General features: G+C 49.2%; 1 protein-coding gene across 2 annotated transcripts in view; it reads right to left on the minus strand.

Moving 5' to 3' along the window:
- gpn1 (GPN-loop GTPase 1) overlaps nt 1-24,845 on the minus strand; it is an 89,789-nt gene extending 64,944 nt beyond the window's left edge. The window contains exons 1-3 of one of the 2 annotated variants that reach the window (XM_085978598.1): nt 24,003-24,845; nt 12,450-12,543; nt 12,123-12,162 (exon numbers count right to left, since the gene is read on the minus strand). In XM_085978598.1, coding sequence (XP_085834724.1) covers nt 12,123-12,162; nt 12,450-12,543; nt 24,003-24,815 — 947 coding nt within the window. In that variant the 5' untranslated portion in view covers nt 24,816-24,845. The remainder of the gene's footprint in view (nt 1-12,122; nt 12,163-12,449; nt 12,544-24,002) is intronic. The other variant, XM_085978607.1, reaches the window with a different exon arrangement.
- Between the last annotated feature and the right edge of the window lie 2,204 nt (nt 24,846-27,049).

The raw sequence follows: 27,049 nt of genomic DNA on the forward strand, positions 1-27,049 counted from the left end.
CTTCCAGAAAGCCTTCGATAAGGTTCCACACAAAAGATTATCATGCAAAATTAAGGCTCATGGAATTGGGGGCAAAGTATTAACGTGGATAGAGAACTGGCTGGCGGATAGAAAACAGAGAGTTGGAATAAACGGCTCGTTTTCGGAGTGGCAGGCAGTGACCAGCGGGGTGCCGCAAGGATCTGTCCTGGGACCCCAGCTGTTCACAATATATATAAATGATCTGGATCAGGGAATTGGATGCAATATTTCCAAATTCGCTGACGACACTAAACTAGGAGGAGGGGTGGGCTCTGATGAGGATGTCAGGAGGCTACAGTGCGATTTGGACAGGTTGGGGGAATGGGCGGATACGTGGCAGATGCACTATAATGTGGATAAATGCGAGGTTATCCACTTTGGGGGTAAAAACAGGAGGGTAGATTATTATCTAAATGGCAATAGATTGGGAGATGGGGAAGTGCAGAGGGACCTGGGTGTTCTTGTGCACCAGTCACTGAAGGAGAGCATGCAGGTGCAACAGGCGATTAAGAGGGCAAATGGTATGTTGGCCTTCATATCAAGGGGGTTCGAGTATAGGAATAGGGATACCTTACTACAGCTGTACAAGGTGCTGGTGAGACCGCATCTGGAGTATTGTGTACAGTTTTGGTCGCCCCATCTGCGGAAGGATGTTCTTGCCATGGAAAGAGTGCAACGGCGATTCACCAGGCTGATACCTGGAATGGCGGGAATGACCTACGAAGAGAGATTAAATAGTTTGGGCTTGTACTCACTGGAGTTTAGAAGATTGAGAGGGGATCTCATCGAAACATATAAAATTATGGCAGGCCTGGACAGGCTGAATTCAGAGAGAATGTTTCCAATGGCCGGGGAGCACAGAACCAGGGGCCACAGTCTAAAAATAGCGGGCAAATCATTTAAAACAGAGATGAGGAAGAATTTCTTCACTCAAAGAGTGGTGAGCCTGTGGAATTCCCTGCCACAGAGGGCTGTGAAGGCTAATTCAATAAATATTTTCAAGAGAATTGGATATATTTCTGAAGGCTAAGGGGATTAAGGGTTACGGAGAAAAGGCGGGGACGGGGTACTGAACTGGTAAGATCAGCTATGATCTCAGACGAAGATCAGCCATGATCTCATTGAATGGCGGAGCAGGCTCGAAGGGCCGAATGGCCTACTCCTGTTCCTATCTCTATGTTTTTCTCTATGTCCTTGTACATGAGTCACTGAAAGTGAATGTGCAGGTGCAGCAAGAGGTTGGTGAACAAAATTAGGGCACATGGAATTGGGGGTAATATACTAGCATGGATTCAGAATTGGTTAACAGACAGAAAACAAAGAGTAGGGATAAATGGGTCTTTTTCAGGATGGCAGGCTGTGACTAGTGGTGTACCGCAGGGATCGGTGCTGGGTCCTTTGCTGTTTGTAGTGTACATTAATGATTTAGATATGAATGTAGGAGGTATGATCAGTAAGTTCGCAGATGACACAAAAATTGGTGGAGTGGTAAATAGCGAAGAGGGAAGCCTCAGGCTACAGGATGATATAGACGGGATGGTTAGATGGGCAGAACAGTGGCAAATGTAATTTAACCCTGAAAAGTGAGAGGTGATGCATTTTGGGAGGACAAACAAGGCAAGGGAATACACAATGAATGGTAGGACCCTAGGAAGGACAGAGGATCAGAGAGACCTTGGTGTGCATATACATAGATCCCTGAAGGCAGCAGGACAGGTAGAGAAGGTGGTTAAAAAGGCATATGGGATACTTATATTCTATGCCTCGGCTAATGAAGGCAAGAGCAGGGAGGTTATGATGGAGCTGCACAAAACGCTAGTTAGGCCACAGCTGGAATACTGTGTGCAGTTCTGGTCACCACACTATAGGAGGGTGCAGAGGAGATGCACCAGGATGTTACCTGGGCTGGAGTGCTTCAGCTATAAAGAGAGACTGGACAGGCTGGGGTTGTTTTCCTTAGCGCAGAGAAGGCTGAGGGGGGACCTGATTGAAGTGTACAAAATTATGAGGGGCATAGATAGGGTAGATAGAAAGGAACTTTTCCCCTTAGTAGAGGGGTCAATAACCAGGGGGCATAGTTTCAAGGTAAGGGGCAGGAGGTTTAGAGGGGATTTGAGGAAAAACATTTTTACCCAGAGGGTGGTTGGAATCTGGAACTCACTGCCTGAAAGGGTGGTAGAGGCAGGAACCCTCACAACATTCAAGAAGCATTTAGATGAGCACTTGAACCACCATAGCATACAAGGCTACGGACCAAGTGCTGGAAAATGGGATTAGACAGGGCTTGATGGCCGGCGCGGACACGATGGGCCTCTTTCTGTACTCTATGACTCTATAGAAACAGAAGATAGGAGCAGGAGTAGGCCATTCGGCCCCTCGAGCCTGATCCGCCATTTAATGAGATCATGGCTGATCATCCAAATTCAGTACCCTGTCCCTGCTTTCTCCCCATATCCTTTTAGCCTTAAGAAATATATCTAACTCCTTCTTGAATATATTTAATGAATTGGCCTCAACTGCCTTGTGTGGTAGAGAATTCCACAGGTTCACCACTCTCTGGGTGAAGAAATTCCTCCTCATCTCAATCCTAAATGGCTTACCCCTTATCCTTAGACTGTGACCCCTGGTTCTGGACTCCCCCGCCACGAACACAGGGGCCCCACAAGGATGTGTGCGGAGCCCCCTCCTCTACTCCCTCTTCACCCACGACTGTGTGGCTGTTCATGGTTCCAACACCATCAAGTTTGCGGAGGATACCACGGTGGTAGGCCAGATCACCAACAACGATGAGTCAGCCTACAGGGAGGAGGTCCAGCATCTCGTGAAGTGGTGCGCCGATAACAACCTGGCCCTTAACATCAAGAAAACAAAAGAAATCATTGTGGACTTCAGGAAGTCTAAAGGCGGAAGTCACACCCCCATCCACATCAATGGGGCTGTGGTGGAAAGGGTGGACAGCTTTAAGTTCCTCGGAGTCCACATCACGGAAGACCTCTCCTGGTCCCTCAATACCTCCTCTCTGGTGAAGAAGGCCCAGCAGCGCCTGTATTTTCTAAGGAGGCTGAAGGGATGTAACCTGTCACCCCTGATCCTCTCTAACTTTTACCGCTGCACAATAGACAGCATCCTGACGAACTGCATCAGTGTGGTATGGCAGCTGTAGCTACTATGACCGGAAAGCCCTGCAGCGGGTAGTCAAAACTGCCCAACACATTACCGGCACCCGGCTACCGACCATAGAGCACATATACCAGAAACGCTGTTTACGGAGGTCACGGTACATCATTAAAGACCCTACCCACCCCAGCCACAGTCTGTTCACCCTCCTGCCATCTGGGAGACGCTACAGACGCATTCGCACCCGAACGACCAGATTTAGGAACAGCTTCTTTCCCAGGGCTGTCATCCTACTGAACTCCACAAATAAACTCTAAAGCCTGCACATCTGCCAATGCACTTTATTATGGTTATGTTTATGTTAATGTATTACAAGCCAAATGTATGTTGAATGTTTAAATGTCTTAATCTAAATGTACACTCTCGGGAGCCGCAAGCCTACATTTCGTTGTACTGCACTTGTGCACTAACAATGACAATAAAGTTGATTATTATTATCGGGAACATCCTTCCTGCATCTTGTCTGTCTAGTCCTGTTGGAATTTTGTAAGTTTCAATGAGATCCCCTCTCATTCTTCTAAACGCTAGTGAATATAAGCCTAATCGACCCAATTTCTCCTCATACGTCATTCTTGCCATCCCAGGTATCAGTCTGGTGAATCTTCGCTGCACTCTCTCCATGGCAAGAACATCCTTCCTCAGATAAGGTGACCAAAACTGCACACAATACTCAAGGTGTGGTCTCACCAAGGTCCTGTACAACTGCAGCAAGACATCCTTGCCCCTGTACTCGAATCCTCTCGCTATGAAGGCCAACATACCATTTGCCTTCTTAACCACCTGCTGCACCTGCATGCTTAGCTTCAGCGACTGGTGCACAAGGACACCCAGGTCTCGTTGCCCCTTTTCCCAATTTATTACCGTTCAGATAATAATCTGTCTTCCTGTCTAGGGCCACTTCCTTAAGTACCATAGGATGTAGATTATCAGGCCCTGGGGATTTAGTGGCCTTCAATCCCGTCAATTTCCCTAACACCATTTCCCTACAAATACTGATTTTATTCAATTCCTCCCTCTCATTAGACCCTATGGTCCCCGACATCTCTGGAAGGTTATTTATGTCCTCCTTTGTGAAGACAGAACCAAAGTATGTATTTAATTGGTCTTCCATTTCTTTGTTCCCCATTATAAATTCCCCTGATTCTGACTGCAAGGGACCTACGCTTGACATCACCAATCTTTTTCTCTTCACATATCTATAGAAGCTTTTACAGTCAGTTTTTATGTTCCCTGCAAGCTTACTCTCAATCTATTTCCCCCCTCTTAATTAATCCCTTTGTCCTCCTTTGCTGAATCCTAAACTGCTCCCAATCCTCAGGTTTGCTGCTTTTTCTAACCAAGTTATATGTCCTCTCCTTGGATCTTATGCTATCCCTCATTTCCCTTGTTAGCCACGGTGGAGTCACCTTTTTTGTTTTATTTTTATGCCAAACAGGGATGAACAAATTCTGTAGTTCATCCATGCGATCTTTAAATGTTTGCCATTGCCTATCCACCGTCAACCCTTTAAGTAACATTCCCCAAGCCATCCTAGCCAACTCATGCCTCATAACATCCTAGTTTCCTTTATTTAAATTGAGGACCCTAGTCTCTAAGTCAACTTCACTCTGCATTTTAATGAAGAATTCTATCATATTATGACCTCTATGACTCTAAATTTCTTCACAGAGGGTGGTGAATCTTTGGAATTCTCTATCCCAGAGGGCTGTGGAGGCTCAATCATTGGGTATATTCAAAACAGAAGTCAATAGATTTCTGACTAGTAAAGGCATCAAGGGATATGGCGATAGGGCCGGTGAATTTTTTTTCATTTTTTTTATTCATTTATGGGATGTGGGCGTCGCTGGCTAGGCCTGCATTTCGTGCCCATCCCTAATTGCCCTTGAGAAGATGGTGGTGAGCCACCTTCTTGAACCGCTGCAGTCCATGTGGTGTAGGTACACCCACAATGCTGTTAGGAAGGGAGTTCCAGGATTTTGGCCCAGAGACAGTGAAGGAACGGCGATACAGGTCCAAGTCAGGATGGTGTGTGGCTTGGAGGGGAACTTGTAGGTGGTGATGTTCCCATGCGTCTGCTGCCCTTGTCCTTCTAAGTGGTAGAGGTCGCGGGTTTGGAAGGTGCTGTTGAAGGAGCTTTGGCGAGTTGCTGCAGTGCATCTTGTAGATGGTACACACTGCAGCCACAGTGCGCCGGTGGTGGAGGGAGTGAATGTTGAAGGTGGTGGATGGGGTGCCAATCAAGCAGGCTGCTTTATCCTGAATGGTGTCGAGCTTCTTGAGTGTTGTTGGAGCTGCACTCATCCAGGCAAGTGGAGAGTATTCCATCACACTCCTGACTTGTGCCTTGTAGATGGTGGAAAGGCTTTGGGGAGTCAGGAGGTGAGACACTCGCCGCAGAATTCCCAGCCTCTGGCCTGCTCTTGTGGCCAGTATTTATATGACTGGTCCAGTTCAGTTTCTGATCAATGATAACCCCCAGGATGTTGATAGTGGGGGGATTCAGCGATGGTAATGCCATTGAATGTCAAGGGGAGATGGTTAGAGTCTCGCTTGTTGGAGATGGTCATTGCCTGGCACTTGTGTGGTGCGAATGTTACTTGCCACTTGTCAGCCCAAGTCTGAATGTTGTCCAGGTCTTGTTGCATATGGACACGGACTGTGTCAGTATCTGACAAGTCTCGAATGGTGCTGAACAGTGTGCAATCATCAGCGAACATCCCCACTTCTGACCTTATGATGGAGGGAAGGTCATTGATGAAACAGCTGAAGATGGTTGGGCCTAGGACACTGCCCTGAGGAACTCCTGCAGCGATGTCATGCGATTGAGATGAATGACCTCCAACAACCACAGCCAACTTCCTTTGTGCTTGGTATGATTCCAACCAATGGAGAGTTTTCCCCTTGATTCCCATTGACTTCAGTTTTGCTAGGGCTCCTTGATGCCACACTCGATCAAATGCTGCCTTGATGTCAAGGGCAGTCACACTCACCTCACCTCTTGAGTTCAGTTCTTTTGTCCATGTTTGGACCAAGGCTGTAATGAGGTCAGGAGCCGAGTGGCCCTGGCGGAACCCAAACTGGGCGTCAGCTAGCAGGTTATTGCTGAGTAAGTGCCGCTTGATAGCACTGTCGACGACACCTTCCATCACTTTGCTGATGATTGAGAGTAGACTGATGGGACGGTAATTGGCCGGGTCGGATTTGTCCTGCTTTTTGTAGACAGGACATACTTGGGCAATTTTCCACATTGCCGGGTAGATGCCAGTGTTGTAGCTGTACTGGAACAGCTTGGCTAGGGGCGCAGCTAGTTCTGGAGCACAAGTCTTCAGTACTATTGCCGGAATGTTGTCAGGGCCCATAGCCTTTGCAGTATCCAGTGTCTTCAGCCGTTTCTTGACATCACGTGGAGTGAATTGAATGGGCTGAAGACTGGCATCTGTGATGCTGGGGACCTCAGGAGGAGGCCAAGATGGATCATCCACTCAGCACTTCTGACTGAAGATAGTTGCAAATGCTTCAGCCTTGTCTTTTGCACTCACGGGCTGGGCTCCACCATCATTGAGGATGGGGATATTTTTGGAGCCTGAAGATCAGCCATGATCTCATTGAATGGCGGAGCAGGCTCGAAGGGCTGAATGGCCTACTCCTGCTCCTATTTCTTATATTCTTATTCCATGGGCTTCAACTTTGCTGGCAAGCCTATTATGAGGCACTTTATCAAAGAGCCTCGCACAATTATTCCTCCTTATGCACACACTCACCTACAGCGTCATCCCTCAAATACCGCACAATCACGGCCGTGCTTCACCCACAATCACGGCCGTGCTTCACCCACAATCACGGCCGTGCTTCACCCACAATCACGGCCGTGCTTCACCCACAATCACGGCCGTGCTTCACCCACAATCACGGCCGTGCTTCACCCACAATCACGGCCGTGCTTCACCCACAATCACGGCCGTGCTTCACCCACAATCACGGCCGTGCTTCACCCACAATCACGGCCGTGCTTCACCCACAATCACGGCCGTGCTTCACCCACAATCACGGCCGTGCTTCACCCACAATCACGGCCGTGCTTCACCCACAATCACGGCCGTGCTTCACCCACAATCACGGCCGTGCTTCACCCACAATCACGGCCGTGCTTCACACACAATCACGGCCGTGCTTCACACACAATCACGGCCGTGCTTCACACACAATCACGGCCGTGCTTCACACACAATCACGGCCGTGCTTCACACACAATCACGGCCGTGCTTCACACACAATCACGGCCGTGCTTCACACACAATCACGGCCGTGCTTCACACACAATCACGGCCGTGCTTCACACACAATCACGGCCGTGCTTCACACACAAACACCACTGTGTTCCACCCAAGAACACGTAAAAGTTAGGAAAGTCAAAAAGACTATTAGGAAGGCAGAGAGAAACAAATAGTAATGTATTCTACAGACACACAAATAACAAAAGAAAAATCAGGATAGGGCCACTACGGGATACACATGATAAACTCACAGGTAATGACAGCAAAATGGCAGAAATATTACATAATTACTTTGCCTCGGTATTTTAATGAGACTAACAAGGTGAACATGACATTAGAAGAGGAGATCAAAAAGGATGTAAAGACATTTAAGATAGACGGGGTGAAATAACTGATAAACTAATCAAACTTAGAGGATAAAACCCCTGGTCTGGATGGATTGCATCCGCGCATATTGAAGGAAGTTAGGGAAGAGAAGCAGAGGCACTATTACGTATATATAAAAATTCGTTAGAAATGGGAATAATGCCAAGGTCTGCCAGACAGCTAATAGGATTCCTATATGTAAAAAGGGAGATAGAACAAGCCCAGGGAACGAGACAAGTTAGTTTGTCAGTGGGAGGAAAGATAATAGAATCCTTACTCAAAGATGTAATAGAAAAACATCTAGAAACTGAAAATATAAGTCAGCATGGATTTCTAAAGGGAATGTCAGGCTTGACCAACCTTATTGAATTATAACAATAAGAAATAGGAGCAGGAGTCAGCCATTCAGCCCCTCGAGCCTGCTCCGCCATTCAATGAGATCATGGCTGATCTTCTACCACATCTCCACTTTCCTGCACTATCACCATATCCCTTAATTCCCTTAATATTCAAAAATCTATCGATCTCTATCTTGAATATACTCAATGACTGAGCCTTCACAGCCCTCTGGGGTAGAGAATTCCAAAGATTCACCGCCCTCTGAGTGAAGAAATTTCTCATCTCAGTCCTAAATGGCCGACCCCTTATTCTGAGACTGTGACCCCTGGTTCTAGACTCCCCAGCCAGGGGATACATCTACCCTGTCAAGCCCTGTAAAAATTTTGTATGTTTCAATGAGATCACCTGTCATTCTTCTAAACTAAGAACATAAGAAATAGGAGCAGGAGTCGGCCATTCGGCCCTTCGAGCCTGCTCCGCCATTCAATGAGATCATGGCTGATCTACTGCCTCAATTCCATTCACCGGCCCTATCGCCATATCCCTTGATGCCCTTACTAGTCAGAAATCTATCGATCTCTGTCTTGAATATACCCAATGACTGAGCCTCCACAGCCCTCTGGGGTAGAGAATTCCAAAGATTCACCACCCTCTGTGTGAAGAAATTTCTTCTCATCTCAGTCCTGAATGGCCTACCCTTTATCCTGAGGCTGTGGCCCCTGGTTCTAGATTCCCCAGCTAAGGGAAACATTCTCCCAGCATCCACCCAATCAAGCCCTGTAATAATTTTGTATGCTTCAATGAGATCCCCTCTCATTCTTCTGAATTCAAGAGAATACAGGCCTAGTTTACTCAATCTCTTCTCATACGACAGTCCCGCCATCCCAGGAATCAATCTCGTGAACCTTGGTTGCACTCCCTCTATGGCAAGTATATCCTTCCTTAGGTAAGGAGACCAAAACTGTACACAGTACTCCAGGTGTGGTCTCACCAGGGCCCTATATAATTGGAGTAAGACTTCTTTACTACTGTACTCAAATCCTCTTGTAATAAAGACCAACATACCATTTGCTTTCCTAATTGCTTGCTGTACCTGCATGTTAACTTTCAGTGATTCATGTACAAGGACACCCAGGTCCCTCTGAACACCAACATTTCCCAATCTCTCACCATTTAAAAAATACTCTGCTTTTCTATTTTCTTACCAAAGTGGATAACTTCACATTTCTCCACATTATATTCCATTTGCTGTTTTTGCCCACTCACTGAGCCTGTCTATATCCCCTTGAAGCCTCCTTGCATCCTCCTCACAACTTACATTCCCACCCAGCTTTGTATCATCAGCAGACTTGGATATATTACATTTGGTCCCCTCATCCAAATCATTGATGTAGATTGTGAATAGCTGAGGCCCAAGCACCGATCCTTGCGGTACCCCACTAGTTACAGCCTGCCAACCCGAAAATGACCCGTTTATTCCTATTCTCTGTTTTCTGTCCATTAACCAATCCTCAATCCATGCTAGTATTACCCCCAATCCCATGAGCCCTCATTTTGTTTAATAACTTGTGTGGCACCTTATCGAATGCCTTCTGAAAATCCAAATGCACCACATCCACTGGTTCCCCCTCATCTATTCTGCTAGTTACAACCTCAAAAAACTAAGATTCGTCAAACACGATTTCTCTTTCATAAATCGGTGTTGACTCTGCCCAATCCTATTATTATTTTCTAAGTGCCCTGTTACCACATCCTTAATAACAGATTCTAGCATTTTCCCTACTACTGTCAGGCTAAAGAATTAATACATAATTTACAACAAATATACATTCCTTTAAGGCAGTTCCCCGTTTTCTCTCTCCCTCCTTTCTTAAATAGTGGGGTTACATTTACTACCTTCCAATCCACAGGAACTGTTCTACAATCTATGGAATTTGGGAAAATGACAATCAATGCATCCACTATCTCTGTAGCCACCTCTTTCAAAACCCTAGGATGTAGGCCATCAGGTCCAGGAGATTTATCGGCTTTCAGTCCCATTAATTTCTCCAGTACTATTTTTTTTTTTACTGTTACTAATTATTTTCAGTTCCTCACTCTCACTAGAGCCTTGGTTGTCCATTATTTCCGGGAAGTTTTTTGCGTCTTCTTCCGTGAAGACAGACACAAAGTATTTGTTTAATTTCTCTGCCATTTCCTTATTCCCCATTATAATTTCTCCTGTCTCAGCCTGTAAGGGACCCACATTTACTTTTGCTAATCTTTCCTTTTTACATACCTATAGAAGCTTTTACAGTCTGTTATTATGTCTCTCGCTAGTTTACTCTCATATTCTATTTTCCAATTCTTGGTCCTCCTTTGCTGAATTCTAAAAACCTCCCAATCCTCAGGCTTACTATTCTTTTTGGCAACATTATAAGCCTCTTCCTTTGATCTAATACTATCTTTAACTTCTCGTTAGCCACGGTTGGACCACTTTTCGTTTGGGGTTTTTGTGCCTTAAAGGAATGTATATTTGTTGTAAGTTATGTATTAATTCTTTAAATGTTAGCCATTGCTTCTCTACCGTCATACCTTTTAATGTCGTTTCCCAATCTACCTTAGCCAACTCGCCTCTCATACCTACGTAGTTTTACTTTGTTTAGATTTAAGACCCAAGTTTTGGATTTAACTAAATCACTTTCAAACTCAATAGAAAATTCTATCATATTATGGTCACTCTTCCCTAAAGGCCCCTTTACTACAAGGTTATTAATTAACCCTTTCTCATTGCACAATTATTTGAGGAAGTAACAAAAGGGTAGATAAGGGTAATGCAGATGATGTAATATATTTGGATTTCCAAAAGGCCTGCGACAAAGGTATGTTCTGACGCCAGTTCTGACGAAGGGTCATCGACCTGAAACGTTAACTCTGTTTCTCTCTCCACAGATGCTGCCTGACCTGCTGAGTATTTCCAGCATTTTCTGTTTTTATTTCAGATTTCCAGCATCCGCAGTATTTTGCTTTTGTAAGAGGTTAAGGGCAGTTACTCAGACTGGCAATGGTGGGAAGTGGTGCTCCACAAGGATCGGTGCTGGGACCACTGTTCACCATTTACACAAATGATTTGGACTTGGGAATCGGAAGTACAATTTCAAAATTTGCAGATGACACCAAATTGGGGGGTGTAGTTAATGTACAGGACTGCAACAAAATACAGGAAAACATTAATAAACTTGCAGAATGGCAAATGAACTTCAATATAAATAAGTGCAAGGTAATATATTTTGGTAGGAAGAATAAGGAGGCCACATACTCCTTGAAAAATAAGAGTCTAAATGGGGTAGAGGAAGAGGGGAATCTGGGGGCACAGATACACAAATCGCTAAAAGTAGCAACGCAGTTTAATAAGTAGTGTGAAGAGTTCTGGTCTCCATATTACAACTTGTATTTATATAGTGCCTTTAACGTAGTAAACCGGCCCAAGGCGCTTCACAGGAGGATTAAGACAAAAAATTGATACCGAGCCTCATAAGAAATTAGGGCAGATGAGGTCAGAGGTCGGTTTTAAGGAGCGTCTCAAAGGAGAAAAGAGATATAGAGAGGCAGAAAGGTTTAGGGAGGGAATTCCAGAGCTTAAGGCATGTCCACCAATGGTTGATTATAGTCAGGGATGCTCAAGATCATCATATTATAAAAAGGATATAGAGGCACTGGGGAAGGTGCAAAAAAGATTTACTAGAATGGTACCAGAAATCAGAGGTTATACCTATCAGGAAAAATTGAACAGACTGGGGCACTTTTCTCTCAAAAAGGAGTAGACTGAGGGGTGACCATAGAGATCTTTACAATTATGAAAGAGTTCGATAGGGTAGACGTAGAGATGTTTCCACTTGCATTCACAATTGTGGTTCACACTCCCCGCTCATGCACACGCTCGCCCACTCCATGACAGAAGGATACTGCTTCATCACTTGTTTGTAATTCACTGTGTCCCGAATATCTGAAAAACAGAGAGCTCCGTCAGACCATGGCTCATACCTACTGATCCTCACAGTCCTGGCCCAATGGGGGAAGGCTTACATGGGCCAGTCCCCCAACTGGCACAATCGCGTTGCCCCAGCTCCGTGATCCCATCTCCCCCCCACCCCACCCCCCCGACCCACCAAGCCACCCCCACCTCTGACCCGCACCCACTGACCCCACCACCTCTGACCCCCTGCCCCGCTCACTAAACCCGGTCCCGGACCCCCGCCCAGTCCGAGCCGCGTCCTGATCCAGGCCCCTCACCGATGTTGGCTGGGAAGGGAATCTCGTGTACGGCTGGGTCCAGGTTGATGAGGTAGGGCGGAGCTCCCTTGGTGTGGAGATGGCCGGTCAGTCTCTGGAGGGAAAATTGGAGAAAGAATCACAGGGTGACCCCACACGGTGCACAAACAGCACCCCCCACAAACGCCCCCCACTCTCCCAAACACCCCCCCCCAAACACCCCCACACTCCCCCATCCCACCCCCACAAACTCCCCCCCCCCCCCCCCCACCCCCAGCCTGTCCATCCTTCCCTGATATGTCTACCCTCACATTTCTGGTATCCTTGTAAATCTTCTCTGCACCCTCTCCAGTGCCTCGATATCCTTTTTATAATAGTGACCAGAACTGCACACGGTACTCTAAGTGTGGTCTAACCAAGGTTCGATACAGGTTTAGCATAACTTCCCTACCAAAGTGGCAATCTGTGTGTAGAGCCGGAAGATGTGGGTGAGGTTTTAAATTAATATTTTGCATCTGTGTTCACTATGGAGAAGGACAATGTAGGCATAGAAATCAGGCAGGGGGATTGTAATATACTTGAACAAATTAGTATCGAGAGGGAGGAGGTACTAGCGTTTTCAGCGGGCTTAAAAGTGGATAAATCCCCAGGCCCAGACAAGATGTATCCCAGGCTGCTGTGTGAGGCAAGGGAGAAGATTGCAGGGGCTCGCACACAAATTTTCAGAACCTCTCTGGCCACAGGGGAGGTGCCAGAGGACTAGAGGACAGCTAACAGGTGCAAGGGTCAAGGATGTCTCAGAGCGGCTGCAGGGCATTCTGGAGGGGGAGGGGGAACAGCCAGTTGTCGTGGTGCATACAGGTAAAAATGGGATGAGGTCCTAAAAGCGGAATATAGGGAGTTAGGAGGTAAATTAAAAAATAGGACCGCAAAGGTAGCAATCTCAGGATTGCTACCAGTGCCACGTGCTAGTCAGAGCAGAAATAGAAGGATATTTCAGATGAATACGTGGCTAGAAGAATGGTGCAAGGGGGAGGGATTCAAATTCCTGGGACATTGGAACCAGTTCTGGGGAAGGTAGGACCAGTACAAACTGGACGGTTTGCACCTGGGCAGGACCGGGACCGATGTCCCAGGGGGAATGTTTGCTCGTGCTGTTGGGGAGGGTTTAAACTGAAATGGCAGGGTGTTGGGAACCTGTGCAGGGAGACAGAGGAAAGGGAAGCAAGGATAGAAGCAAAAGACAGGAAGGAGAAAAGCAAAAGTGGAAGTCAAAGAAATCAAGGGTGTAAATCAAACATGGCCACAGTAAATAATAATTCTAAAAGGTCTAAGAGTGTTAAAAAAACAAGCCTGAAGGCATAAGCTCCAGGAGGACACAAAAATTGGCTAGAAAAAGCAGCAAACCTGAGGATTAGGAGCAGTTTAGGATTCAGCAAAGGAGGACAAAGGGATTAATTAAGAGGGGGGAAATAGAGTATGAGAGTAAGCTTGCAGGGAACATAAAAAACTGATTGTAAAAACTTTTATAGATATGTGCAAAGAAAAAGATTGGTGAAGTCAAGCGTAGATCCCTTGGAACACAGGGTCTAATGAGAGGGAGGAACTCAATGTAATCAGTATTTGTAGGGAAATGGTGTTCGGGAAATTGATGGGATTGAAGGCCGATAAATCCCCAGGGCCTGATAATCCTAGGGTGCTTAAGGAAGTGGCCCTAGAAATAGTAGATGCATTGCTGGTCATCTTCCAAAATTCTATAGACTCTGGAACAGTTCCCATTGGAGGGTAGCTAATGTTACCCCACTATTTTAAAAAGGTGGTAGAGAGAAAACGGGGAATTATAGACCGGTAAGCCTGACATTGGTAGTGGGGAAAATGCTAGAGTCCATTATAAAAGATGTAATAACAGAGCACTTGGAAAACAGTGACAGGATCGGACAAAGTCAACATGGATTTACAAAAGGTAAACCATGCTTGACTAACCTACTGGAATTTTTTGAGGATGTAACTGGTAGAATAGATAAGGGAGAACCAGTGGATGTGGTGTACAGGAAACTTTTGTTTAACCGGAGGTTAAATGTCCGGAAAGCTCTATCTACCGGCAAAATTCAGGAGCCGTTTCCTATACGTTTTTTTACTTCTCGTTGCTTTTTTTTCCCCCAGTCAGGCTCTGCAAGGTCTAGCTGAAGCTGTTGCTTAGCTACAGAGACGCTTTTAAGCTGCGGCCGACTGTTTTGAAGCTGTTGGGTTTGTTGATTCACATGGAGCTCAAACGCTCCGTATGTTTTAACATTAGCGCTGGTTTCTACAGCACCAGCTCGGTCCCGTCAGTGCCGGATACCAGAAAGTTTCCTGTATTTGGACTTTCAGAAGGCTTTCGATAAGGTCCCGCATAAGAGACTAGCGTGCAAAGTTAAAGCACATGGGATTGGGGGTAAGGTACTGACTTGGATAGAAAACTGGTTGGCAGGCAGGAAGCAAAGAGTTGGAATAAACGGGTCTTTTTCCGAGTGGAAGGCAGTGACTAGTGGGGTACCGCAGGGATCGGTGCTAGGACCACCAGGCGGAGCAATAGAAGTAGGCAGGTAGTGCAGAAAACCCCTGTGACCATTCCCCTCTCAAACAAGTATACCGTTTTGGATACTGTTGGGGGGGATGACCCACCAGGGGAAGGCAGCAGCAGCCAGCTTCCTGGCACTGGGGGCGCTCCTGCTGCCCAGGAGGGGAGGAAAAAGAGTGGGAGAGCAATAGTGGTAGGGGATTCTATAGTAAGGGGAACAGATAGGTGTTTCTGTGGCCGTAGACGTGAATCCAGGATGGTTTGTTGCCTCCCTGGTGCCAGGGTCAAGGATGTCACTGAGCGGCTGCAGGGCATTCTGGAGGGGGAGGGTGAACAGCCAGAGGTCGTGGTCCACATTGGTACCAACGACATAGGTAAAAAGAGGGATGAGGTCCTGCAGCAAGAATTTAGGGAGCTAGGGGCAAGATTAAGGAGCAGGACCTCAAAGGTTGTAATCTCTGGATTACTCCCGGTGCCACGTGCTAGTGAGTATAGGAATAGGAAGATAGAACAGATGAATGCGTGGCTAAAGGGATGGTGCAGGAGGGAGGGCTTTAGTTTCCTGGATCACTGGGTCTGCTTCTGGGAAAGGTGGGACTTGTACAAGTCGGACGGTTTACACCTGAACCAGAGGGGAACCAATATCCTTGCGGGGAGGTTTGCTAGCACTGCTGGGGGGGGTTTAAACTAATTCGGCAGGGGGATGGGATACAGAGTGGAGCTATAGTAGGGGGTGATGTACAGCCAAATAAGGTGGAAAAAACAAGTCAGCAGGGAAGGCAGAGCAAAGATGTGAAGGCAAAAGGGAATATGGCAGGGCTGGAAGGCATTTATTTTAATGCAAGGAGTCTTGCAAATAAGGTGGATGAACTGAAGTTGTTGTTGAACACATGGGAGTACGATATTGTTGCTATCACAGAGACATGGTTGAGGGAGGGTCAGGACTGGCAGCTAAATATTCCGGGGTATAGAATCTTCAGGCGAGACAGAGGGGGGTGTAAAAGGGGAGGGGGTGTTGCAATATTAATTAAGGAGTCTATTACTGCTGTAAGGAGGGATGATATATTAGCGGGTTCCTCTAATGAGGCCATATGGGTAGAACTTAAAAACAAAAAGGGGTCAAGCATCTTGCTGGGAGTGTACTATAGGCCCCCAAACAGTCAGGGGGAGATATCAGAAAAGTGCGAAAATAATAGGGTAGTAATAGTGGGGGATTTCAACTTCCCCAATATAAATTGGGATAGTCAGAGTGTGAAAGGCTTAGAGGGTGCAGAATTCTTAAAGTGCATCCAGGAGAGCTTTTTGAGCCAACATGTAGAAAGTCCTACAAGAGAGGGGGCAGTACTGGACCTAATTCTAGGGAATGTAGCCGGGCAGGTGGTGGAAGTGTCTGTAGGAGAGCATTTTGGCGATAGTGACCACAATTCGGTGAGATTTAAGGTGGTCATGGAAAAAGACAAAGACGGCCCGGAAATCAGGGTTCTAAATTGGGGGAAGGCCGATTTTAATAAGATAAGACAGGATCTGGCAAAAGTGGACTGGGAGCAGCTACTTATAGGAAAATCCACATCAAAGCAGTGGGAGGCTTTCAGAAGGGAAATAGAGAGAGTACAACACCAACATGTTCCTGTAAAGGTCAAGGGTGGGACCAACAAGCAAAGGGAACCTTGGATGACAAAGGATATACAAAAATGCATTAGGAAAAAAAGGGGGGCTTTTGGCAGTTACAAAAGACAAAAGACGGTGGAAGCCCTAGAGGAGTATAAGAGGTGCAGGGGCATACTTAAAAGGGAAATTAGGAGGGCGAGGAGGGGCCATGAAATAACACTGGCGAGCAAAATAAAGGAAAATCCTAAGATGTTTTATAAGTATATTAAGGGCAAGAGGATAACCAGGGAAAGGGTAGGGCCCATTAGGGACCAAAGTGGCAAGCTGTGTGTAGAGCCAGATGAAGTAGGTGGGGTTTTAAATGAATTTTTTGCCTCAGTGTTCACTATGGAGAAAGACGATGTAGACATAGAAGTCGGGCAAGGGGACTGTCACATACTTGAACATATTAGCATCGAGAGGGAGGAGGTACTAGCGGTTTTAGCAGGCCAAAAAGTGGATAAATCCCCAGGCCCGGACGAGATGTATCCCAGGCTGTTGTGTGAGGCAAAGGAGGAGATTGCAGGGGCTCTGACACAAATTTTCAGAACCTCTCTGGCCACAGGGGATGTACCAGAGGACTGGAGAACAGCTAATGTAGTACCATTATTCAAGAAGGGTAGCAGGGATAAACCAGGGAATTACAGGCCAGTGAGCCTAACATCTGTGGTAGGGAAATTATTGGAAAAAATTCTGAGGGACAAAATTAGTCTCCACTTGGAGAGGCAAGGATTAATCGGGGATAGTCAGCATGGCTTTGTCAAGGGTAAATCATGTCTGACCAATCTGATTGAATTTTTCGAGGGGGTGACTAGGTGTGTGGATGAGGGAAATGCTGTGGATGTGGTTTACATGGACTTCAGTAAAGCTTTTGACAAGGTCCCGCATAGGAGACTGGTCAAGAAGGTAAGAGCCCATGGGATCCAGGGGGCCTTGGCGCGTTGGATCCTAAACTGGCTGAGTGGCAGGAGGCAGAGGGTGATGGTCGAAGGTTGCTTTTGTGACTGGAAGCCTGTGTCCAGTGGGGTACCTCAGGGATCGGTGCTGGGTCCCTTGCTGTTTGTGATCTACATTAATGATTTGGATGAGAATGTAAAGGGTATGATCAGTAAGTTCGCGGATGACACGAAAATTGGTGGGGTGGTAAATTGCGAGGAGGAAAGCCTCAGGCTACAGGACAATATTAACGGGTTGGTCAGATGGGCGGAAAAGTGGCAAATGGAATTTAACCCGGAAAAGTGCGAGGTGATGCATTTTGGACGGACAAATAAGGCAAGGGAATACACAATGAGTGGTAGGACCCTAGGAAGTACAGAGGGTCAGAGGGACCTTGGTGTACATGTACATAGATCCCTGAAGGCAGCGGAACAGGTAGATAAGGTGGTTAAAAAGGCTTATGGGATACTTGCCTTCATTAGCAGAGGCATAGAATATAAGAGCAGGGAGGTTATGATGGAGCTGTACAAAACGCTGGTGAGGCCACAGCTGGAGTACTGTGTGCAGTTCTGGTCGCCTCACTATAGGAAGGATGTGATTGCTTTGGAGAGGGTGCAGAGAAGATTCACCAGGATGTTACCTGGGATGGAGCGCCTCAGCTATGAAGAGAGACTAAACAGGCTGGGGTTGTTTTCCTTGGAGCAAAGAAGGCTGAGGGGGGACCTGATTGAGGTGTACAAAATGATGAGGGGCATAGATAGGGTAGATAAAGAGGAACTTTTCCCCTTAGTAGGGGGGTCAATAACAAGGGGGCACAGATTCAGGGTAAGGGGCAGGAGATTTAGGGGGGATTTGAGGAGGAACTTTTTCACCCAGAGGGTGGTTGGAATGTGGAACTCAATGCCTGAAAGGGTGGTAGAGGCAGGAACCCTCAACATTCAAGAAGCATTTGGATGAGCACTTGAAATGCCATTGCATACAAGGCTACGGACCAAATGCTGGAAAATGGGATTAGAATAGACAGGGATGGATGGGCGGCGCAGACACGATGGGCCGAAGGGCCTCTTTCTGTGCTGTAAAACTCTATGACTCTAGGACCCCAGTTATTCACAATATATATTAATGATCTAGACGAGGGAACTAGATGTAATATCTCCAAGTTTGCAGACGACACAAAGCTGGGTGGGCGTGTGTGCTGTGAGGAGGATGCAGAGAAACTCCAGTACGATATAGACAGGTTGGGCGATTGGGCAGATGCAGTATAATGTGGATAAATGCGAGGTTATTCATTTTGGTGGCAAAAACAGAAAGGCAGATTATCTGAACGGCAATAAATTGGGAAGGATTCGAGTACAGGAGCAAGGATGTCTTGCTGCAGTTGTAAAGGGCCTTGGTGAGACCACATCTTGAGTACAGTATTGTGTGCAGTTTTGGTCACCTTATCTGAGGAAGGATGTTCTTGCCATGGAGGAAGTGCAGCGAAGATTCACCAGACTGATACCTGGGACGGCAGGAATGACGTTATGAGGAGAGATTGGGTCGATTATGCTTATATTCACTAGAGTTCAGAAGAATGAGAGGGGATCTCATTGAAACTTATAAAATTCTAACAGGACTAGACAGACTAGATGCAGGAAGGATGTTCCCAATGGCGGGGGAGTCCAGAACCAGGGGTCACAGTCCAAGGATAAGGGGTAAGCCATTTAGGACTGAGATGAGAAATTTCTTCACCCAGAGAGTGGTGAACCTGTGGAATTCTCTACCACAGAAGACAGTTGAGGCCAATTCATTAAATATATTTAAGAAGGAGTTAGATATATTTCTTAAGGCTAAGGGGATCAAGGGATATGGGGAGAAAGCAGGGACAGAATTTGGATGATCACCCATGATCGCATTGAATGGTGGAGCAGGCTCGAGGGTCGAATGGCCTACTCCTGCTCCTATCTTCTATGCTTCTAACATTGTACCATTATTCAAGAAGGGTAGTATGGATAAACCAGGGAATTACAGGCCAGTGAGCCTAACATCAGTGGTAGGGAAATTATTGGAAAAAATTCTCAGGGACAGAATTAGTCTCCACTTGGAGAGGCTGGGATTAATCAAGGTTAGTCAGCATGGCTTTGTCAGGGGGAAATCATGTCCGACCAATTTTTTTGAGGCGGTGACTAGGTGTGTGGATGAGGGTAGTGCAGTGAATGTAGTCTACATGGACTTCAGTAAGGCTCTTGAAAATAGTCCCGCATGGGAGACTGGTCAAGAAGGTAAGAGCCCATGAGATCCAGGGCAATTTGGCACATTGGATCCAAAACTGGCTTAGTGGCAGGAGGCAGAGGGTGATGGTCGAAGGTTGTTTTTGTGACTGGAAGCCGGTGTCCAGTGGTGTACCGCAGGGATCGGTGCTGGGTCCTTTGCTGTTTGTAGTGTACATTAATGATTTAGATATGAATGTAGGAGGTATCGTCAGTAAATTCGCAGATGACACGCAAATTGGTGGAGTGGTAAGTGGTAAATAGCGAGGAGGGAAGCCTCAGGCTACAGGACAATATAGATGGGTTGGTTAGATGGGCAGAACAGTGGCAAATGGAATTTAACCCTGAAGTGTGAGGTGATGCATTTTGGGAGGACTAACAAGGCAAGGGAATACACAATGAATGGTAGGATCCTAGGAAGGACAAAGGATCAGAGGGACCTTGGTGTGCATGTACATAGATCCCTGAAGGCAGCAGGACAGGTAGATAAGGTGGTTAAAAAGGCATATGGGATACTTGCTTTCATTAGCCGAGGCGTAGAATATAAGAGCAGGGAGGTTATGATGGAGCTGTACAAAACGCTACTTAGGCCACAGCTGGAATACTGTATGCAGTTCTGGTCGCCACACTATAGGAGGGATGTGATTGCATTGGAGAGGGTGCAGAGGAGATTCACCAGGATGTTACCTGGGCTGGAGCGCTTCAGCTATGAAGAGAGACTGGACAGGCTGGGGTTGTTTTCCTTAGAGCAGAGGGGGACCTGATTGAGGTGTACAAAATTATGAGGGGTATAGATAGGGTAGACAGAAAGGAACTTTTCCCCTTAGTAGAGGGGTCAATAACCAGGGGGCATAGTTTAAAGATAAGGGGCAGGAGGTTTAGAGGGGATTTGAGGAAAGCTTTTTCACCCAGAGGGTGGTTGGAATCTGGAACTCACTGCCTGAAAGGGTGGTAGAGGCAGGAACCCTCACATTCAAGTATTTAGATGAGCACTTGAAACGCCATAGCATACAAGGCTACGGACCAAGTGCTGGAAAATGAGATTAGAATAGATAGGGCTTGATGGCCGGCGCGGACACGATGGGCCTCTTTCTGTGCTGTATAACTCTATGACTGTGACTTTTCAATTCTATCCCTCTTGAAATAAACCCTAGTGCTTGGTTTGCTTCTTTTATGGCCTTGTTAACCTGTGTCGCAACTTTTAGTGATTTGTGTATTTGTACTCCTAGATCCGTTTGTTCCTCTGTCCCACCTAGGCTCGCACCCTCCAAGTGACCTCCCTATATTCTTCCTACCAAAATGTAATAGCTCACAATTTATCTGTGTTGAACTTCATTTGCCAATTATATGCCGATTCTACGAGTTTATTAATGTCCTCCTGTAACTTGTTGCAGTCCTCCTCAGTATTGACTATTTCCCCCCAATTTGGTGTCATCCACAAATTTAAAAATTGTGTTTTGATTCCCAAGTCTAAATAGTTTAGGTAAATTGTGAACAGCAGTGGTCCCAGCACCACGACCCACCTTCTGCCACTGTGAATAGCTACTCTTTACCCCTACTCTCTGCTTTCTGTCCTGAAGCCAGCCAGCAATCCATTTTGCGACTTGTCCCGACTCCATATCAATTCAATTCAAATCGCTTTATTGGCATGACAAGGTACATCTTATGTTGCCAAAGCATCGAAAAACATTTATGGTTGAACACATAAACGCAGGTCTATCCATAGTGTATAAACAGATATATCCCTGAATGTATAAATATACATTCATATAATTTGTATATACTCTTTTCTTATATTTAGTGGTTGTCCCTCTGTTTATGGCAAGCTGTAACATAGTGTGCCGCTAAGGTTACACAATTTCTCTGTTCTCCTAGTAGGCATGGGAGTTTTTGGTCGTCATTCAAATTTCTGAATTCAGGGCATATTTTTGTGAATTTTGGGTAGAAATTCTCCCTGATGACGATGTCACTGTCCTGGGGCTGGTTATTGTTAGTAGTGTTAGTAGTTACTTCACTGAGTCCCAGGACTACTTGACTGAGGGTATTCTTCTTTATGGTCCTCTCTTGGCATTTCAGGGCTTCGTAATGATAGCAGTGGGGGTTGCTCATTTTTAGGTGTTTCCAAAATTTGGTGGCTCTTTTTTGGATAGTAATTATTAATGGATATTGGCCTAGTTCTGCCCTGCCATGTCCATCAGTCTATTATGGAGTACCTTATCGAAGGCCTTTTGAAAATCCAGATAAATGACATCTACTGCATTACCCTTGTCTACACTGTTACCTCTTCAAAAAATTCAATAAGGTTGGTCTTTCCCTTCTGAAATCCATGTTGACTATTTATTATATTTTTGGTTTTTAGACGTTCTTCTCTTTTCTCCTTTAGTAGGGATTCCATTATTTTTCCTACATGGACCATGTACAGCAGGCACCTCAAAGCACTGGAGAGGTACCACCAACGCTGCCTCCGCAAGATGCTGCAAATCCAACGTCAGTGTTCTCGCTCAGGCCAACATCCCCAGCATCGAAGCTTTGACCACGCTCGATCAGCTCCGATGGACGGGTCACATCGTCCGCATGCCTAATACGAGACTCCCAAAACAAGCGCTCCACTCGGAGCTCCGATACGGCGAGAGAGCCCCAGGTGGGCAGAGGAAACGCTTCATGGACACCCTCAAAGCCTCCTTGAAAAAGTGCAACATCCCCACCGACACCTGGGAATCCCTGGCCCAAGACCGCACAAAGTGGAGGAGAAGCATCCGGGAAGGCGCCGAACACCTCGAGTCTCTTCGCCGGGAGCAAGCGGAAGCCAAGCGCAGGCAGCACAAGGAGCGCACGTCAACCCAAGCACCCCACCCACCCGCCCCTTCAACCACCGTCTGCCCCACCTGTGACAGAGACTGTAGGTCCCACATTGGACTCATCAGTCACCTGAGAACTCATTTAATGTGGAAGCGAGTCATCCTCGGTTCCGAGGGACTGCCCAAGAAGAACCACCACTCATCCCCCGAAACAAACCCCCCCTCGCCCCTCCCCCCAAACCAAACCCCCCCTCCCCCCAAACCCCCCCTCCCCAAACCCCCTCGCCCCTCCCCCCAAAACCAACCCGCCCCCTCGCCCCTCCCCCCAAACCAGACCGCCCCCTCGCCCCTCCCCCCAAACCAGACCGCCCCTCGCCCCTCCCCCCAAACCAGACCGCCCCTCGCCCCTCCCCCCAAACCAGACCGCCCCTCGCCCCTCCCCCCAAACCAGACCGCCCCTCGCCCCTCCCCCCAAACCAGACCGCCCCTCGCCCCTCCCCCCAAACCAGACCGCCCCTCGCCCCTCCCCCCAAACCAACGCCCCCCTCGCCCCCCCCAAACCAACCCCCCCTCGCCCCTCCCCCCAAACCAAACCCGCCCTCGCCCCTCCCCCCAAACCAAACCCGCCCCTCCCCAAACCAAACCCCCCCTCGCCCCTCACCAAACCCCCCCTCGCCCCTCACCAAACCCCCCCTCGCCCCTCACCAAACCCCCCCTCACCAAACCCCCCCTCACCAAACCCCCCCTCACCAAACCCCCCCTCACCAAACCCCCCCTCGCCCCTCACCAAACCCCCCCTCGCCCCTCACCAAACCCCCCCTCGCCCCTCACCAAACCCCCCCTCACCAAACCCCCCCTCGCCCCTCACCAAACCCCCCCTCGCCCCTCACCAAACCCCCCCTCGCCCCTCACCAAACCCCCCCTCGCCCCTCACCAAACCCCCCCTCGCCCCTCACCAAACCCCCCCTCGCCCCTCACCAAACCCCCCCTCGCCCCTCACCAAACCCCCCCTCGCCCCTCACCAAACCCCCCCTCGCCCCTCACCAAACCCCCCCTCGCCCCTCACCAAACCCCCCCTCGCCCCTCACCAAACCCCCCCTCGCCCCTCACCAAACCCCCCCTCGCCCCAAACCACACCAAACCCCTCGCCCCAAACCAAACCAAACCCCTCGCCCCAAACCAAACCAAACCCCTCGCCCCAAACCAAACCCCCCCTCGCCCCTCACCAAACCCCCCCTCGCCCCTCACCAAACCACACCACCCAAACCAAACCTCCCCCCCCCCCGTCACCAACCACCCCCCTCGCCCCTCCCCCCAAACCAACGCCCCCTCGCCCCTCCCCCCAAACCAAACCACCCCCCCAGGCCCCCCGCCGCCGCTGTACCTGAACGAAGGTGGTTTTCCCCGTGCCCGCCATACCCAGCACGATGAGGCAGACGGCGCTGGGCCGAGGCTGGGGCTGCGGGATGGCCGCGGGGTCCAGGCCGCTCCCGGGCCCGCTCTGAGTGTCCGGGGGCCCGCTTTGAGTGTCCGGGGGCCGGGGCTCGCTCTGGGTGTCCGGGGGCCGGGGCTCGCTCTGGGTGTCCGGGGGCCGGGGCTCGCTCTGGGTGTCCGGGGGCCGGGGCTCGCTCTGGGTGTCCCCGGGCCGGGGCCCGCTCTGGGTGTCCCCGGGCCGGGGCTCGCTCTGGGTGTCCGGGGGCCGGGGCTCGCTCTGGGTGTCCGGGGGCCGGGGCTCGCTCTGGGTGTCCGGGGGCCGGGGCTCGCTCTGGGTGTCCCCGGGCCGGGGCCCGCTCTGGGTGTCCCCGGGCCGGGGCCCGCTCTGGGTGTCCGGGGGCCGGGGCTCGCTCTGAGTGTCCGGGGGCCGGGGCCGGGGCTCGCTCTGGGTGTCCGGGGGCCGGGGCTCGCTCTGGGTGTCCCCGGGCCGGGGCCCGCTCTGGGTGTCCCCGGGCCGGGGCCCGCTCTGGGTGTCCGGGGGCCGGGGCTCGCTCTGAGTGTCCGGGGGCCGGGGCCGGGGCTCGCTCTGGGTGTCCGGGGGCCGGGGGCCGCTCTGGGTGTCCCCGGGCCGGGGCCCGCTCTGGGTGTCCGGGGGCCGGGGCCCGCTCTGGGTGTCCGGGGGCCGGGGCCCGCTCTGGGTGTCCCCGGGTCTGGGCTCGCTCTCCGCCGCATGACGAAATTCTTCTGCCGCCGCCTCCATCATCAGATTGTGGCACCAGGCCCACCCCGCGCCTGCGCAGCTCCCAGGGGGCGGGGCCTGAGCCAGGGGGCGGGGCCAGTTCAGGATTCCTTTCCTCTCGCCCCGCCCCCGGCATGGCCCCCCCTCTGCCTCTTCCGAACCAGGCACTGGGGCAGATCCTGGAAGCGCCCTCCTCGGGGTCACTGGGGCAGCTCCTGGAAGCGCCCTCCTCGGGGTCACTGGGGCAGATCCTGGAAGCGCCCTCCTCGGGGTCACTGGGGCAGATATCTCGAAGCGCCCTCCTCGGGGTCACTGGGGCAGCTCCTGGAAGCGCCCTCCTCGGGGTCACTGGGGCAGATCCTGGAAGCGCCCTCCTCGGGGTCACTGGGGCAGATCCTGGAAGCGCCCTCCTCGGGGTCACTGGGGCAGATCCTGGAAGCGCCCTCCTCGGGGTCACTGGGGCAGATCCTGGAAGCGCCCTCCTCGGGGTCACTGGGGCAGATCCTGGAAGCGCCCTCCTCGGGGTCACTGGGGCAGATCCTGGATGCGCCCCCCTCGGGGTCACTGGGGCAGATCCTGGAAGCGCCCTCCTCGGGGTTACTGGGGCAGATCCTGGAAGCGCCCTCCTCGGGGTTACTGGGGCAGATCCTGGAAGCGCCCTCCTCGGGGTCACTGGGGCAGATCCTGGAAGTGCCCTCCTCGGGGTCACTGGGGCTGATATCTCGAAGTGCCCTCCTCGGGGTCACTGGGGCAGATCCTGGAAGCGCCCTCCTCGGGGTCACTGGGGCAGATCCTGGAAGCGCCCTCCTCGGGGTCACTGGGGCAGATCCTGGAAGCGCCCTCCTCGGGGTCACTGGGGCAGATCCTGGAAGCGCCCTCCTCGGGGTCACTGGGGCAGATCCTGGAAGCGCCCTCCTCGGGGTCACTGGGGCAGATCCTGGAAGCGCCCTCCTCGGGGTCACTGGGGCAGATCCTGGAAGCGCCCTCCTCGGGGTCACTGGGGCAGATCCTGGAAGTGCCCTCCTCGGGCTCACTGGGGCAGGTCCTGGAAGTGCCCTCCTCGGGCTCACTGCGGCAGGTCCTGGAAGTGCCCTCCTCTGGGTCACTGGGGCAGTGAAATAAAGGATAGATTTGCCTTCCAAAGCTAGGCTTTATTAACTTTAAAATCTGCAGCACATCTTCCCACATCCAGTCCCAACCAAAGCTGGAAAAGAACTGAATTTAAGGTGGCCACAACACATCATGTGATCATCAACTACCAATGCGATTACAACATATATCCCAAGGCAGTTAACAACCAATCACAATACTTTTACTAAACAAGGAATAATCACCACATTCACCCCTCCTTTTAAAATATACTCCAACCTAAATAACCTTTACAATTTATAATTAATTATTTACAACTGAAACTATACACAACAAGAATAAAACTGTTCACATGACACAATACTAAGTGAACAACAACAAATAATAACATTGCACATAAGTATTAAGTATCTCTCAACTAAAACAATATACTATAATATTTAAACAATTTTAAAACATTACTATCAATTTAAAAGTCCATTTTCAATCGGTCGACCGGATATCTTGTTCGTGTCGACCTTCTTAACCTTGGTGAAATTCCTTGCCCTCCCACACCAGAAGGCACAGAAGTATCTTCAGCAGGAAGGCTATCCATATCCCGATTTTCCACAGTTTCCAGATTAGAAATCCCATTGGAAGGTAAACTGGGACGGTCATGAACATCTATCAAGGGCTGACTAATAGAAGTATAATTATCTGCAATCGGATTGGAAATATTCGTAGTATCTGTAACAGCATCCACATTATCTGAATCATGACTATTGTTAATATCCTCAGAAGAGGGCTGGCCCCCACAAGCAGCCAAGTCTTTAATTGAAACAGTACTTTCTTTCCCATCTTGGAATCGAATATGAGCATATTGGGAATTTGCCTCCAACAGCTCCACCTCCTCCACCAAAGGATCATATTTTGACAATCTAACATGGCGTCGAAGCAGCACAGGTCCCTGCATAGTAAGCCATGAAGGTACCGAATATCCCGTAGTAGATCTCCGCGGATAGTTAAAGAGCCTTTCATGGGGGGCCACATTAGTAGCCGTTGAAAGCAATGATCTAATGGAATGCAGGGCATCAGGCAGTATCATTTCCCACTGTGTATTCTTAAGGTTCCGGGATGTCAAAGCCAACATAACTGCCTTCCAGATCACCCCATTGTATCGTTCGCACTGT

This window comes from Somniosus microcephalus, chromosome 3, assembly GCF_052327205.1.
Source record: "Somniosus microcephalus isolate GS21.2 chromosome 3, FLI_Smic_1.0, whole genome shotgun sequence".
Taxonomy (NCBI): domain Eukaryota; kingdom Metazoa; phylum Chordata; class Chondrichthyes; order Squaliformes; family Somniosidae; genus Somniosus; species Somniosus microcephalus.